Raw genomic sequence first — 15,759 nt, forward strand, 5'->3', positions numbered from 1 at the left:
GAGTGTGCCACTTCACATGCTGCAAAGGCAGTTCAGAGAGAGGAACCTTGAAGAAAACTGTTAAATCACAGAAGAAGATACGACCGTAACGCTGGATAGATGATGCTGTTCCTGTATTTGGGATAAAAACATACTTATTTGTGAGTTTTAGTCACATACGCAAGTTTGAAACAGTGACTGACCTTTCGCTAAACCCGGTCCCATTGTTGCTGTTGCTGCACCCTTCAGGCTTTCTTTTCTTGCATGGCATGAATGAAGTTTACAACGATAACCAAAACAGATTCACCATTGAAATTCTTTAATTCATCAAATTCTTTAATTCTTTCCAACAAGTCCTCGATTTCAGACACATGGACATAATGAGGTTTTCCCATTTCTAGCCGGCCACTTCTTCAGCCGGCTATAATAACCACTGTCACTGGTGATTTTATCTGCTGTAGCCAACTAACTATTAAGGCCAACTTTAGCTTCATTAGTTGGTTAAAAAAACACTGTCTCCAGTTGACAGCTTACCATTTCCAACCGAGTTGTTTTAAAAGGAGCTCTGTAAAAAAAGATCCAAGTCGATGGTTACATAATATTGTGCAAAAAAAAAAAAGACAGGTTAAAGGTGGGAGTGTCTGGCAAAAAAAGTTAGATTCTCCACCAGAAAAGATGAAAATTAAGAAACGGTATCGTTCTTGTACTGCAGTGTAGAGCTGGACTAGTTAGTCCTGCGATTATTCGCTGTTTGATGCTTCGCTTACATACTTTGACAAGCAAGACAGAGGTTAGATGCTTTATTGTTTGGGAGTTTTCCAACAGTATGTTTCACTTTAAATGTTACAAGAGAAATTTCTTTTAGGATAAGGACTAAACAATGTGTTTTGGCGAACGTAACATTATCTTTGATTAGCTCGGTTGAGTGTAAACTTTCCCACATCCAGTAGAGAACGGGAAAGAGGCGCCGATACGCAACAGTCACTAGTGGGACAGCAGTATGGTGGTCGTGGACATTTCTTCTCTCCCTTCTAACCTGTAGCCATTAAATATGAAATGCTTCTTGGCCTTGGTGTAATTTGGAATGGAGTTTAATCCATTTCTTAGATGTATTTTTGGTTTGGAACGGTTTAAAAACTCTTTATACTGCATATTTGCTCTTAATTAAAGCCCAATGATTACTACTTCCAACATATATGGACAAATCCAAAACCTGACCTGCTGCGCCTTGTGAACCTGTGGTAGGACAATCGCTTTTTGGGTTAGTTCTTCTATGATATTGATTTATTTTCTCTTTAAAATGGATTGGCAGTCATACTATAGTTGCTTCTTCGACAGATCAACCCTTTTCAGTTATTTTACACATCATATTATCCCATTTTAAATAATTGTAGTTTCCCAAAAGAGGCGCTCCCAGTCAGGCGTCTGTCAAAAAAGTCATCCGCTACTCTTTTCATCAACAGTGTCATTTAATGAGAGGCACTTACAGTAGACTCTAACACAATTAGGTGTTTCATGACAACCTCGGGAGGAAAATTAATCTCTCAAATGAAATTGGTCTCAGTGCTCAATATGTCACCCAGTGGGATGCGACTTCATTTCTATTCATTGACCCTCCATGAATTAAAGCTCATTTCCTGAACGTGTCGCTTCTCGGAGGCTCCCGCAGCAGGATGCAGGCTTTCAACCGTACCAGCTCAGAAAACCTTCCCCTCTTCCCATTTGATTCAAGGATTAGATCTGATTAAAGATTTGAGCTGGACAACCTCTGCGACAAACCGTGCAATCTCCTTTCCCTCCCCACCCCCAAGTCTTCTTGCTAAATTTACATAAAGCTGATGGGATTTTGGCTTGAGATTTGTCTGATTCTCCCACATTTCATGAGCACAACAAGGATGGGTTACAGCACATCGGAAAAAAAACAACCGTAGACCTGGGAGGTCATTTGCTGACTCATATATTGTTACCAGCAACGGTTGCTTCAGTGAATAGGTCAATAATTGGCATCGATTAGCGTTCGAAAATCCTTTAAAATGACATTCAGCTATTGTCATCGGCTTGTGTCTATCTACAAACAATACACTTCTATACTCCACACATCTTGTCCCAAATGTTATAGTACTACTTAATAAAATTACTACGGTTCAACAACAAGACAAAGACATGTTTTTTTCTTTTTCCCTTTGGTGGAAGTGTATTGTGTAAGTGTGTATGTAAACATAGTTTTGACAGCAGCTCTCAAATGAAGAGAACCATGCCGCACAAGCAAAAAAATAATAATACAACCAAACTCCTCACGCTCATAGTCCACATCTAGGGCGCATCGGCAGCAATAGAAAACAAGTAATACATCTTTCTGTTTTGCGTAGTCATGAAAATATCTGTTTTATACAAAAATTAAATACAGTTACAGTATGTTACAACTTTTTTTTTTTCTTCCCCCTCCATACAGGTGAGCTCAAGCATGACTACAAAGCCTCTGGAAAAGAAAGCAGAAGTACTAGATCGGTACTTGGCAAGGGGGCTTGATAATAATACATGTGCAGCATTTGGCAAAAAACAACAGACACCCTTCAGCAAAGGAAAAATCACCAGAGTCACCAAAGCACAGGGAAGGAGGAGAGAGTGAGGGACAGGAGGAGAGAAGGTAACACGTAAGGAAGGAGGCAGTGAGGCAAGATGTTTAAAGATGTCCCCGTCCACATTATTATTTTTTAATAACTTCAGATGATACTTAGAAATCATGTGTCTAGTTTTGTACAGTTTGCAGAGTGTGGGTAGCTCTCTCCGAGTCTCCAGTCTGTCTTTAATGAAGTATCAGCCAATGACATAATCAGACAGCGAGGGCTCCAACCGTTTCCTCTGTGACATACGACAGCAGTGACTTCACCAAGCCTTTCATAAATCCATCTAGTATAACACATCGGTGCACATCAGTTGCACTAGTTAACACCTACCACTGTGGCTTGGAGATACAAAAGAGTTGCTTATATTGTATTCTTAGCAACATCATCCTTTGTCCTTCATGTCCTTACGGTTGAGAGTTCAGTCTCAACATATGTGGTCTTAGGGTTTTGGTTGAGGGTGGGGAGGCCGTCCAGGTCTCTCAGCAAAGGGAAACAATCAATAGCGGGAGCACTACGAGGGTAAAAGCGAGCTGGAGGCCGACGGGGGGATGATTGAAGGAGGCCCGTCCAGACAATTGGTCATCGCACTCCCCGGGGCCCTGGCAGCGAGCTCTCTCGCACAGGACGCCCGTGAAACCGGGGGAACAATGGCACCGCTGATGGTGGTGGCACGTGCCACCGTTCTGACAGCGCAGCATCGCGTTGTCACACACCCGAGCTGCGGAGACAAAGCAAAAAGGGCAGAGGAGACAGAAAGGGGGTGATTAATAGATCACTCAGTGATAGGGCGGCAGAGAACATCAACAGGCAAGTTCACAGGGCACAAGCTGCCTCTTCTTGTCCTGTCTGCATCACTCTGTGTCCTTAGAGCACAGCTGACACATTAGGGAGGGTGAAACCAAGGACTTTTGTGTGGTGTGCAGACGACGGAGGAGACAGATAACCAGGGCACGTACTTTATGAAGAATGCAGCCCACAGCCTGTGAAAACCCTTCCCTTGAATGATTGTTTATGACAAAAGAACACAGACAGACATTTTATGGATTCATGGATATTTTTAGGAGCACCAAAGGGACTTTGGAGCAAATAATCCTGGCAAAACAAAAGAGCAAAACAAACCACGGCAGTGATGAGGTGAAATGAATGATTAGTGAATCAAAGGATGCCAGCGTATTGTGAAACAGCCACTCTCTCTGCAGGACGGGAGAATTACATTTTGCTTCCCTCTGGCACAATGACACTCAAAGAAGAAGAAAGAGGAGAAGACATGGGACGGATACCTGGCTACACCTACACCACCACTCCCTTTGATATGCAAATAGGCATTTCGAGGTAATTCAACAATTGCTTTAATTTCCTTCTCTGCGGTTAACTTTGACAACAAACAATAAGACGTTAGAAGAAAAGGGACGGAATATCCGAGACTGCCGCCAAACGTTGTTTTTTTTGTTTTTGATATAGATTGATTAAGACTACATAAGCTGATATTCACATTTCCAGACAAAAACCCTCACGACTCAATTATCCCAGGAAGCCCCCGTCTGCTGGCAGAGGTGAAATCCTGGAAGAGGTAATATTTGCCAAGAGATTTCTGTGTAATTGGATATCTCTCCCTGCATAAATAGTAATCACATTTTTTGGTTTTCAGTAATGTGGCTCATGCATCAGAATAAACCTCACAAATAATCGTCGCTCTTGCCAAAACTGATTAAAAAGGCATCGGTATTGCGATTAATTTAATAACATTCCCATCCCCTTTTCACGCCGCCACCAGTGTTGTTATCTGCTTTAAATAGAAATAACGCCTGTGGATATGTGGCTTTATTGTCGATATGGGATTGTGAGTGTTGTAAATTACTCTCTATTTTCAAAAATCCTGAGAGATTTGGCGCCACAGCCTTTTAACTGTTTTAATGCATTTATGTAATGACTGAGTAGTGATCGCGTCGTGAGAGCAAATGTCGCAGTCCTTGTAGTCAGTCAGATGCAGCAGGTCTTAGATTTCTGCTTGTATGATCGCTGAACAAGAAGATTAAATTAAATTAGATTAAAACAAACGAAAAAATCAGCCACTAAACTTTAAATCTCTTTGAATCAATTCTGTGAATATGACACCGTGATGTCTATGTTTAGATGAAACACACATGCACAGACACAACAGGCCCTGATCTGCAAATCACATCATGAATAAGCTGTTTGTTTACATTCATTTTCTTTCAAAGGGCAAATCAATACCAAATTATGAGCGCGAGGAACACATTTTCATAATTGGAGGCGGTAGTGCAGCTTCAAAAGCAGTTGGATTAGAGTTACTATAATATTATTGGGTGTAATAAAGGCCGACATCGATCAGCTCCTCTCATTCCCTTTAAAAATATTGTCCTCCCTGCCATGGTCACCCGGTGATTCAAATGTAAGACGGAATACTTTAAAGGTCCAGTGTGTAACATTTACATTCTATTGGCAGGGATGTAACATAATATTCACTAGTATGTTTTTTAGTGTTTAATCACCTGAAAATAATAATTGTTGGGTTTCCGTTGACTCATAATTAAGCCTTTATATCTACAGAGAGAGCGGGTCCTCTTCCACGGAGTCTGCCATGTACATGAACTGGCATTTTTCTACAGTAGCCCTGAACAGACAAACTAAACACTGATCTAGATCTTTTGCTTTTTCCTACATGCTTGGAAAGAGAGGGTGAGACGTTAGAGAGCATTCATTTGGATTTGCAACCTCACCACTAGGTGGCACTAAATCCCACACACTGGACCTTTAAGTAGCTATAATCAATATTTTTTAACACTGGATCAACATATTATATGTAAAGTGAATTCTATAGTCCTCCATCAGCTTGTTTTTATTTTTAGGTACTGAAAAGTTACTGTTTTGGTTCGCTCTCAGCAGCAGGTGCCTGTTTTAGGTTTAATTATACTTGCAATGTTTATAATGAAGTCTTATCTGAATCCAAACCAATACATGCAATTTAGGCTTGAGCCCAGCCCAGCGTTGGTCTGGACAGGATCAAGACCTCGAGTAAAATTAACACCTTACGAGTGCAAAAGTGTCTGTACTTAAACTTTGCATGCATGAAAATAGACTTCTAAATCTCTGAGTGCTGCTGCCGTGTCCTCAGCGGGTTTAAGCATTAATGGCCTTCTGGCTACACCCCAATCAGTAATGTCAGCTTTCTAATTTTACAGTTAATGGAAAACACCTGCTCTGTGTGTTTTGGTAAAAAAATTTCCATGGGATTAGCTGAGTCTCCGTCGTCTAGTCTACACATTAACTCTGTTGCCTGTGGCCAAAGGATAATCTGTGTGTCCTGCAGCAGACCCATAGGACCATTGTCTTTCTAAAAGCATCTGTAGCCCAATTAGTTTTCTTTTCCAGAGGCTTAAGCCTGCGGTGTCTTTGTGGAGCCACAGGGCTCCAGGACAAAATAAAGTGTAAAATAAGTCAATTATCTTGTGTCACTCAGAAAAAAAACACTCATATAGTGCTAAAAACTGGATCCTACATTTCCAATAATGCAACCCAGTAATGTATTACTTTTTAGACCCTCCCTGGCAAGTGTGGCAATATTTTCACACTCCATACCTCCAGTTTGTAACACAGGCCCAACTATGTCGAAATAACCCCGATGACATCTTTTTCACAGACATTCAAACTTTTTGAAGTGCCCCTTTTAATAAAAGATAAAACACAATATCATGTTTTTTTATTTTTTTATTTTTTTATGACACAACCTTGTCTCACGTAAGGGGACCTGACAAATTTGCCCTTTGTGACATCACTCACCCTCATGCTTGTGCTGGCAGCACAAGTGAGAAGACATAAAAATTCGAAACCCGTCTAAGCACCGGCATACTCTCTCTGAGACATATGTGCACCTCACACCTCTGTCAGATGTGTGACATTTTAGCAGTATAACTGTTATGACAGATCCGTCCTCGGGCCTTGGTGTTGCACGAAGCAACATGGAGAAATTCACCACAGCAACAGCACAACAGGAAAAGATAAAGAGCTGAATAACATTTCTCTTGTACTGCTCAAGACTCTATACCACACGGACTGTATTATTTTGTCAATTATGGCACATTTTATACTCTAATAACGGACATATTGTTCATTTTGTTGTGAGTTTTTCAGAGGCTCTGGCGATCTGTTTATTTCCTTGACATATTCAGGCAGCTCACTAATCCTCTCATCTCAGTGAATTCTTGATGTCTTCAGACGCTGTGTGACTCAAGACTCCGAGATACAGCAAATCACCGCGTGATATCGGGAAGAAAGTCACAAATCGATGGACCGCACTTCTTTTTCTGTGGGAGATCTAGATATTATGTGGTAGAAATAAGTCCCATTGAACCTTTTTAAATGTGTCATTTCACATTAACAGATCTGAGATTACATAAATCGCTGAGTTTTGTTGCTGTCGAGCGAAAGCCCGAAAGGGAGTGAGTATTAAAGATTCCCTTTTTCTTTCTTTACAAGAAAGACCCTGGAGAGACAGCACGCCTCTATTTAATTACATCAGGGAAGAAAAAATTCATATTCAGAATGATTAATTTGATAGTTTTAAAAAGCATTTAGAACTATAGATTCACCAGTGCAATTAACTATAACTGGAGACAGTTTTCAGATACAGGATCTGCTAATTATATGCTCGGAGGCTGAATAGTGTTGCTTCAATTACACTGAATCGATATCTTTTGCCATGATGTCAGGGTAAGCTGAAACCTGCGTTCAGCCATGCCTCCTGTTATCATATTAACATGAAGCCTTCATCATTAGTCATGACTCCAGGCTCTGAAGTTCAATATAAATTGTCAGCTGCATAGTAACACTTGACAGTGACAGGGATACAATCCTGCATCTAAAGACAGAACATGCCGGATGTTCCTTATTATGGTAAATAGACAGCTGAGGACACTGATACTAAACTCTTGTATGTTAACCATCCAGACCCTAGAAGAATTGAAGAATGTTGCTGTGACCATTCACTCAAATGAGCATTTTTCCTACTCAATCAACAGACAGCTCACTCTTAAAAACTGACAAAAAAATTGAAGTTATGAAGTTGTTTGCTAAACTTCCTCTTTAATTTGATACCAAATATGCAGAATTTGTAGCTTTTTATAATTTTATTAAACACTAAAACTGCAATAAATAGCTATTTTTATTATTTCTTATAATATAATATAATATAATATAATATAATATAATATAATATAATATATATAGCTATAGCCAGCAGTTTGTTGGCTTAGCACAAAGCAAGGGAAGCAAGGGTAAGCAAACTAACCCAAGATAATGTGGCTTCACCAACCCTCCGCCCTTTACATATTTTCCATATAGATTACTCTTTTTTAATATTATTTACTGAGACTCAACAATCCCCACCATGAGCAAGCACATGGCGACACTGGCAAGGACAAACAGGCAGAAACCTTGAGCACATGCTGCGTATGCAACTATTGGCTGAGTCACATGCTGCGTATGTCATTGTCAGTTTCTTAGGATGCAGCGGCTGGATGTTTTTAATGAAGAACTAGTTACAGCATGTAACAAGATGTGTGTGTTTGTTTTTTTAGTCCTCTTTAGAGGTGCTGTCAGGCGTATTATGAACTGGGTCTCTCTCTTCCTCAGGGTCCTTCCCTATACGTCCAGTGCTAAGCTTGACAAAAAGGAAAAAACATCTTCCTTCATAGTTGCTTTTTAAAATAGTTTTAAAATATTTACACACTGGTTTACTGTAAATGTTGCAAAGTAGCACGTTAACACGAGTGGCAATGTACTGTATGGAATTAGTATGGACGTCATCAAGAGTTATTTCACCCTTCCTGCAATCACATTTGCAACCAAACCTTGTTCAGGCTGAGATTTAAGCACATTAGTGCGGGAGATGAAACAAAGAGTCGATTACTCGCTGCCAAACAACAGAAAATTGTCAACTATCAGAGTTATCGATTTGATAATCAAACATTCTCCGACTGCAACTCACTCTCACTGTCACAGACTGTCAAATGAAACAAGAAGATGTCTGGAAATTAGAGATGTTTTTGCTCTATGAGGTTTGATCTTCTCAAACTATTCATTGATTAATCAGTCAAATGTGTCCATTAATTAATAATGAAAACAGCCTAACATGTTATTGCAAATGCTTAATAACTGTAATAATTGTTGTTCCTTCAAGACACTGCTGCTGCTGCACTATAAAATGTCACCTCTCCCGCCAAAGAAAATGTCACCTGCTCTAATACTGAAGTATTTGTCGTATATGAAATCACCTACTGACGCGGAGCGTTTAGAACTGCTATCATAAGTGCAACAAACGCAGTACGCCTACATGTAAAAGGCTTTTTTTGTTGAAATTTCCATCTACGTTTGATTGATTCTGTGTTCCGACACTTTATATGGTAATGATGCAGATTACACAGGAAAGCAGGATTGTTTGTAATCCACTCCAGAGCAGTAACAGGTTTCTTTTCACCCCCCCCTGACTGCAGTGACACTGTATTATTTTCATAGATACATCTCATTCCCAGCTTTGTGAGTCCGGACCAGAGAGACGGAGACACCTTCCCCTTTGATTGTGGAAATCCTCTTTTAATTTTTTTTCCCCCCTCCCTCTCTTCTGGCTGTGAGAGCAGTCGTGCAGGCTATCTGGGCCTGAGGATTAGCTGGAGATAGCTTGAGATCAATCTACATAAACCCCCCTGGAGCTTCTTCTCTCCTTCTCTCTCCTTCTCCTCTTTCCTTTTTTTTTTTTCCTTGTGAGCATGGCAGAAAGGGTGCACCCCCAGAGAGCATTCTGGGTATTTAAAAAGAGGGCATGATCAAAGGGGTTATGAGGCTGTGGACATGTGGTCCATTCCCTGCAGTGTTCTCACAACAAAAGGTCTGCCTTGTAAGGACCAGCGTGTGTTTCGGTGCTTTGCAGGATGAAAGCGTTCGGGCTTTGGGAAAACAATCTACTGCATACTGCTGTCTGCATATTTTACATTACACTTTTTTACCCCCCCCCCCTCAAATTGTCAATCAATAAGCAATCAATTCTTCTTTTGTAATGTTGATGTCATGCTGAAGTTACAAAAGCCTATAAGCCTACCTTGGTTACGATTTGCAACACCAAGAGATGAAGCATTTGCTCGATCTGTGTAAAAATGGGAAAGGATATATATTAAACTGAGTTGTCATATAATTCATGCTGTTATGTTGTTAAAGCACAGGGACAGCATGCAGAGAGTCTTGCTTTTTTTTTTTTTTTTTACAATAATTTGCTATCTGGGCTAAGTTGCCTACTGAATGAGTGACTGCAAAATTTCTGCCACTTGTTTGGAGTAATAGATGTAGAATAGTGTGCATGCAACTTGAATGAGGGAATGTTTCACAAGACAAAAGGCAGGGACATGTACATATGGTAGCTGCTTTTGTTATGCAGTATGAGGAGTCACCTTCAGGCATCAACATGTGCTGGGGTGCATGGTGAGAAACATGTTTTTATGAAAAAAAATGTTTTTCTTTTCTCTGGCTTTGGGCAAATATCTGTCTGTATGCTTGGAGCAAATATTCTAGAGTGCAGAGAAAAAGGGATTCTCAATAGTGCCGGCTGATACACTGGCCCAAACATGCAGGACTAATATAGTATTGAGCTTGTTAACTACTAATCATATACTTAAAATTAGTGCGGACCATTTTGCAAACGATGATTCAGAGTTTTACATTATTTCTTCTTTAAAACAATGGATGTCTGCAGGGTAGGAAACCTTTAAGGCACACATTTATTTCCATTCATTCTTGAAATCTGCTTCTGTGTAATTCAACACAACATCTACAAAGCTTAAGTTAAACAAGAAATTAGCCATTGGTTTCCATTCATTTCCCAGACAGATCAAAAATATTTCCAAAATATGAAACAGGAAAGCATGGTTTGCAAAACTGTCAGCAGAAATAGGATGTATGACTTGTTGGCTTGTTGGAGGAAATTCTGTTTGTTTCAAATGTCGTTTCTTTCATTTCAAATTGTCATTTTGAATTGTCACTATTAAAACTACATTGAAGAGAAGCAATGCTTTCTCAAAATATGAATTTGGTCAATTCTATTCAAACGTACTGTGGAAAACATTCTGATAATGGTAACATATGGCACAAACTTTCACACCAACACAATCAGTCAAACGAGTCAAAAGTTTGATCAACTTACGCACTGGTCCATGATTACTAGGAATACCTGCAGAGAGAGAGAGAGAGAGAGCAAAGAAACATTTAATTAAAGCCTGTCTCGTGTTATTTTACTTTTAAAACTTTATTTTAAGAAAGTACAAGAGGAAACTGTTTTGCCTTGGATAATTGCAAAAAGCCCACCAACACTTTAGTCTCCAAGCAGCAGCAGACATGGCTCTGCGGTAAACCTGACCGCTGCCTTGGTCCAAGAACCACCCTCCTCTGATGATAATAACAGGTCTGCTAGTGTTGAAATGTCAACAGAATCAAAACTCTAAATACGGGAAAATTCTTTTCATCTGAATAAATAAGCGTGTGATCCGCAGCTTGTTGGCTCTTGGCTTTTCTCGGTGGTTTGGTGGATAGTTTCTGTGTCATTTCTGAATCAGTGAATCTCTGAATGACCTGCAGGTGCTGTTTGACTGATTTGATTCAAACTGCCGGTCATAATCTTCACTGATTGTCAGGTTAGGGGGATTTCCAGTATATAAAACACAAGATGAAGCCAATCAAAAACCCTAAGAACAACAAAAATACTACTACACAAGGAAAACATCATGCGTATCTAAATGAAAGGCAGTAGACTGGAGCTAACTTTGGCATCCCCGATTCACTTCTCTGGAACATGTGTTACCATCGTCTGGCTGCGCCTTCACTATCGTTGTGTTTCGTTAATGTAATCAGCAGACAAATCCTACCCCGCAATTAGTGCAATTTCGGATCCTTTTTTTTCCAATTTTCACAGCTTTGTCCTTCTACGATTATGTTTCAGTGGGCTTTTCATATTGTTTGCACCTCATTCATCACTTCATTACCAGTCTGGAGCCGCCACAACAACTGTTGGCAAGTACACAACGCTGCAGCAGCAGGAAAAAGCATAAATTTTGAGGTCCAATTTGCAAGAAGGCAAGCAAGCTGCAATCCCTAACCAATAGCCGCTCTTGTGCGAGAAATGGAGGGCAAACAATATTGCCCTTTGAAACCAAAACACATTCTACAGTCTGATCAAACTCTCAGCGCCCAACCCCTCTTTAACCTGTGAACCTGCTTTGGAACACGAGATGAGTTGACGCTCCCTGTAAAGTGGACTGTCAACATAATTCTCCAAGTGATTCCTCTTCGGCTCTGCGGGCAACTTACAGATTTTTCTCCTCCGTCTTTTTTAGGGAAGCCGTGGATTTGAGTCACTCTCGGTCACTCTCTGCCACTGACGGCAATGGCCCATAGCAACACAGGGCTCCATTTTGGGCTCTCTCTAATTTATTATATGAAGGGTCATGTATGTCCATATATCTGCACGTGCGGGGATTTGAATGTGTAATAGACCTCGCCTTGTTCCTACCTGTGAGATAAATGACTTCCATGATTAAAGAGGAAGACTTGATGACAGATGAAAGCTATTAAACCATAATTACATTTTGCACGTTCAGCATATTTGTCTTGAAACGAGCGCTGTATGTTTAATATCCTCATAGGAAATATGAGCTTCACGTAATGAATAAAGGCATGTTACAGGGCCTTGGCTTTACTTATGAGAGAAATAAGAATAATTTAAGACAAAAGTGTGTTCATTCAACACCTGAGGGACCAATATTGCTACGTCACTTCCATGTGCAACATTATTGCATTTTATGCCACTGCCAAACAAGTGCTAATATTGCTTTTGATATGGCTAGACCTTGGTTTCATCAGTTCAGTGCAGATGCGGCCAAGTGTTGGATTTTTTAATAACGGCCTGTCAATCTGACAGCGAGCACCACATTGCAGGGAGGCTCATAACACAGAAGAGGCGCAGGGGTAAATCCAGCAATATCTCCTTAGAGTTCACAAGCGTTCCTACAAAAAAAAAAAAAAAGTCCCACGTGCAATCAAATGTGTGGCATGTGCATGTGCGGACACACACAGTTTGTGCACAGGACACACACTCGTACAAACGACTGCGTAATCCCTCAATTCATCATCAAGAAACAGCACGAAATTACTGCACCAGCGTGCTCACGCCAAATCAGCGGATCAATAGCAATATAATATCTATGTACAAATCTAATCATAGTGCCATGTCTGAGAATTCAAGTCAGACAATCAAAGTGAGCGTCTGAAAAGCGCCTGCTGTCAGTCCCAACGGACCGCTGCCACGAGTGTTTCTGACTGTAAGGCTGAATCAGTGTGAACGGAGGACCAGAGGGTTAGATCTTCCACCATCTGGCCTCGCCTGGCCGTCCACCACCACATCCCTGAGTGGCTGTATTAGATTTATTGAGGCAATGAGCCCCCTGCCTCAGGCATGGGATTTGATAAATGTGACTCAACTCCCGTCCAAGATTATAATGGGGATAATGCAAAAGAGCACCTTCTGCCTCAGAGTTACCACGTGAACAGGCAGAAAAAAATATATCCAGCGTTAGGTCCCACTTGTCGTGAGGTTGAGGTGGGGATACCGAATTCAGTGTTAAAAGAGGAATATTAAAAGAGTGAAACATGCTATGGCGTTATTAAGTGTTAAGTCTCAGTAACAAAATGAGTCATTTGGTATCACTGCCTTCCAAACGACCCATATGTCTCTTTAAAACGTTGCCCTTATGTTTAAAGTATAATGTATGTTATGTTATAACTTCCACATTGGCTTCACTTTTCAGACCCAGAAACTCAATCCTCTATTTATTTTATACAGAGACAAAGTCAATGGGAAGACGTGACTAGACACAAATTCACCCAGAGTGCCACAAATTAATGCAATAACACACACAAAGACACACTCCAACAGACACTCTCAGTGTATCTGTTGCCAGCTGTGTATCAGCTATAATGTTTGTACAGTTGGTAAATTGGCTGTTTGGGGGCATGAATAAACATTCAGTCCAGCAGTCAAATTCAGACAAATGACACAAGACAAAATTTAGGATTTCTGTCAGTAGAATGATGTTCTGCTGTACTTCTGTCTTTGCTTCTCACAGAGTGCAGTCATTATCCACACGGTAAAAGACAGAGCGTGTCTGCAGGAAGTCAGTTTACTGTACATACTCGGGAGATCTGAGCAAAAAAAAAAACATTATTTTGGAGAGATGCAGCAGAAGCAAAGGAACAATGAAGGTGCAGCAATCTCTCAAGGGCAATAAACTTTTGTTATCACCAACACCAAACGTATCACTAGTAAATTAGCTCCACAGCCAGCCTATATCTACAGAACATTGGATATACTTACATATATTTGCCGTTCCTTTGGGTATAGGGAGGTAGGAGCCCACGCTCCAGGCTCTTCCATGGTAGTGCTTCTTACAGCGGCTGCAGTCTGACCCTGTGGTGTTGTGTTCACACTCGCAGCCCAGCTTCCCTTTGTCAAACACACAGCTGTTGGCATGCAGGTTGCACTTGCACCTGAGACGGAAAGATAACAACAAAGAGAAAGACACATGAATTGGCATCACTCTGCGTCCCATTGAATCAGTATCCTCCGGAGGGAATGCACAAAGTCTGCCCTTGCTGCGGCGTCTATTTGTGCTTTTTTAAATGTTTTGACAGGGGTAAATTGAAATCCTGGTGGGTTATCTGACTTGGATCGTGCCTCCTCAAAGCTTCATTATGCTCTCCTTTAAAAAAAAAAAAAAAACAAGGCCTCATTTGTTGCTGCCCCTGCGGAGAGAACAGCGATGCGAATAAGGTCACTTTTGCCACTTTGAGAGCGAAATGAAAGGCACTCTGTAAGATTTACTAATTGAGCACAAAGCAGGGATCTGATGGCAGAGATGATAGCATAAAGAGAAGCTGCGTAGTCTGAGAATTCTCTTTATTCTTTCTCTTCAAAGTTTTTCTCTTCAAGCTGTGTTATTTGGCATGGGAGCCTTCAGGCAGGAAACCCTACCGATCGACGGAGCTGGTTTATTAGACAGAACTGTGGCAGAGTTGACAGATGCTCCTGACAGGAGACGGAGAGGGGAGAAGGCCCGACGGCTTTCAACTCTCAACCAAATCCAACCCCGCTCTGACCGCATGGATCAAGCGTGCTTGTATTTCCAAGCGTGTGGAAAATATTCGGGTTGCTTTTTGAGTTTGTGTGTTTCTAACAACCTGGATGAGCGCAGGGGAAATTGCGGGTTTTTCGGAATATAACCTTGTTTTGTGAGAGTTGTGTTTACTGCCAGTGAAGAGCTCTATCAGAGGCCGTGTTTGTTGTCACGTTGAGATATTACAGTTTCATGTAGGACATGTATTCTAAATATAACTCTCCGTATTTGATTTTACTCCTAAGAGGGTAAAAGGTTACAGCTAGTGACTTCAGCTTCTTGGGAGGTTAGGTTGATACAGAAAAACAGAAACAGTTAGGGAGGGGAGACATTCGAGTGGATCTGACACTCTACCCGTCTCCAGGGGTTGGGGCGGCTCATGGTTTCACATCATGACTATGTTTGTTTTTACAAAGTGCTTCCGAGGGAAGATTTCTCCCATTTGAGACCGCGGAGCCGGGTATCTGTTGCCTACAATCGCCAGTGAACATGAGACAGAGAAATGACAGCAGCAGTCAGAAATACATCCATTCTAATTGACTTCCTGGCCTTACTGTGACATCTCGCATTAATGATAGATAACTGCGGGAAACAAGTGAAACTATAGCCTGTTCTGTAGAGCTGATAAGAGCAGGGAGGAAAGTCAGTGGAAGAGCTGTAAAGTAATGTCGATGTCTGGTAACAGCCACACACGAGCAACACTTTTTTAATATAACAGTTGAGAGGTGCTTGGTCAGGAATTGAATGGTTCATATACTTAGAATACCTCTCAATGATTTTATAGTGTGTAACAAGTGAGATTACAAATTATTTGTAATTAGTAACAGCTATAGATGTTCATACATATGCTTATAACCCTTTACAGTGTGTTATGAAGCATTATTGCATGTTTGTGTACTAAAACAGTTACTGTGTTATCAATC

The 15,759-nt window shown here is 40.8% G+C and overlaps 1 protein-coding gene across 3 annotated transcripts in view; it reads right to left on the bottom strand.

The window, feature by feature from the left end:
• Positions 1–603: 603 nt before the first annotated feature.
• The window catches only part of LOC104931262 (netrin-G1), a 58,954-nt gene continuing 43,798 nt past the window's right edge, over positions 604–15,759 (bottom strand). For 2 of the 3 annotated variants that reach the window (XM_019276240.2, XM_019276239.2), the window contains exons 4-7: positions 14,038–14,210; positions 10,816–10,842; positions 9,721–9,765; positions 604–3,324 (exon numbers count right to left, since the gene is read on the bottom strand). In XM_019276240.2, coding sequence (XP_019131785.1) covers positions 3,086–3,324; positions 9,721–9,765; positions 10,816–10,842; positions 14,038–14,210 — 484 coding nt within the window. In that variant the 3' untranslated portion in view covers positions 604–3,085. The remainder of the gene's footprint in view (positions 3,325–9,720; positions 9,766–10,815; positions 10,843–14,037; positions 14,211–15,759) is intronic. The other variant, XM_019276241.2, reaches the window with a different exon arrangement.

This window comes from Larimichthys crocea, chromosome II (assembly GCF_000972845.2).
Source record: "Larimichthys crocea isolate SSNF chromosome II, L_crocea_2.0, whole genome shotgun sequence".
NCBI lineage: Eukaryota > Metazoa > Chordata > Actinopteri > Sciaenidae > Larimichthys > Larimichthys crocea.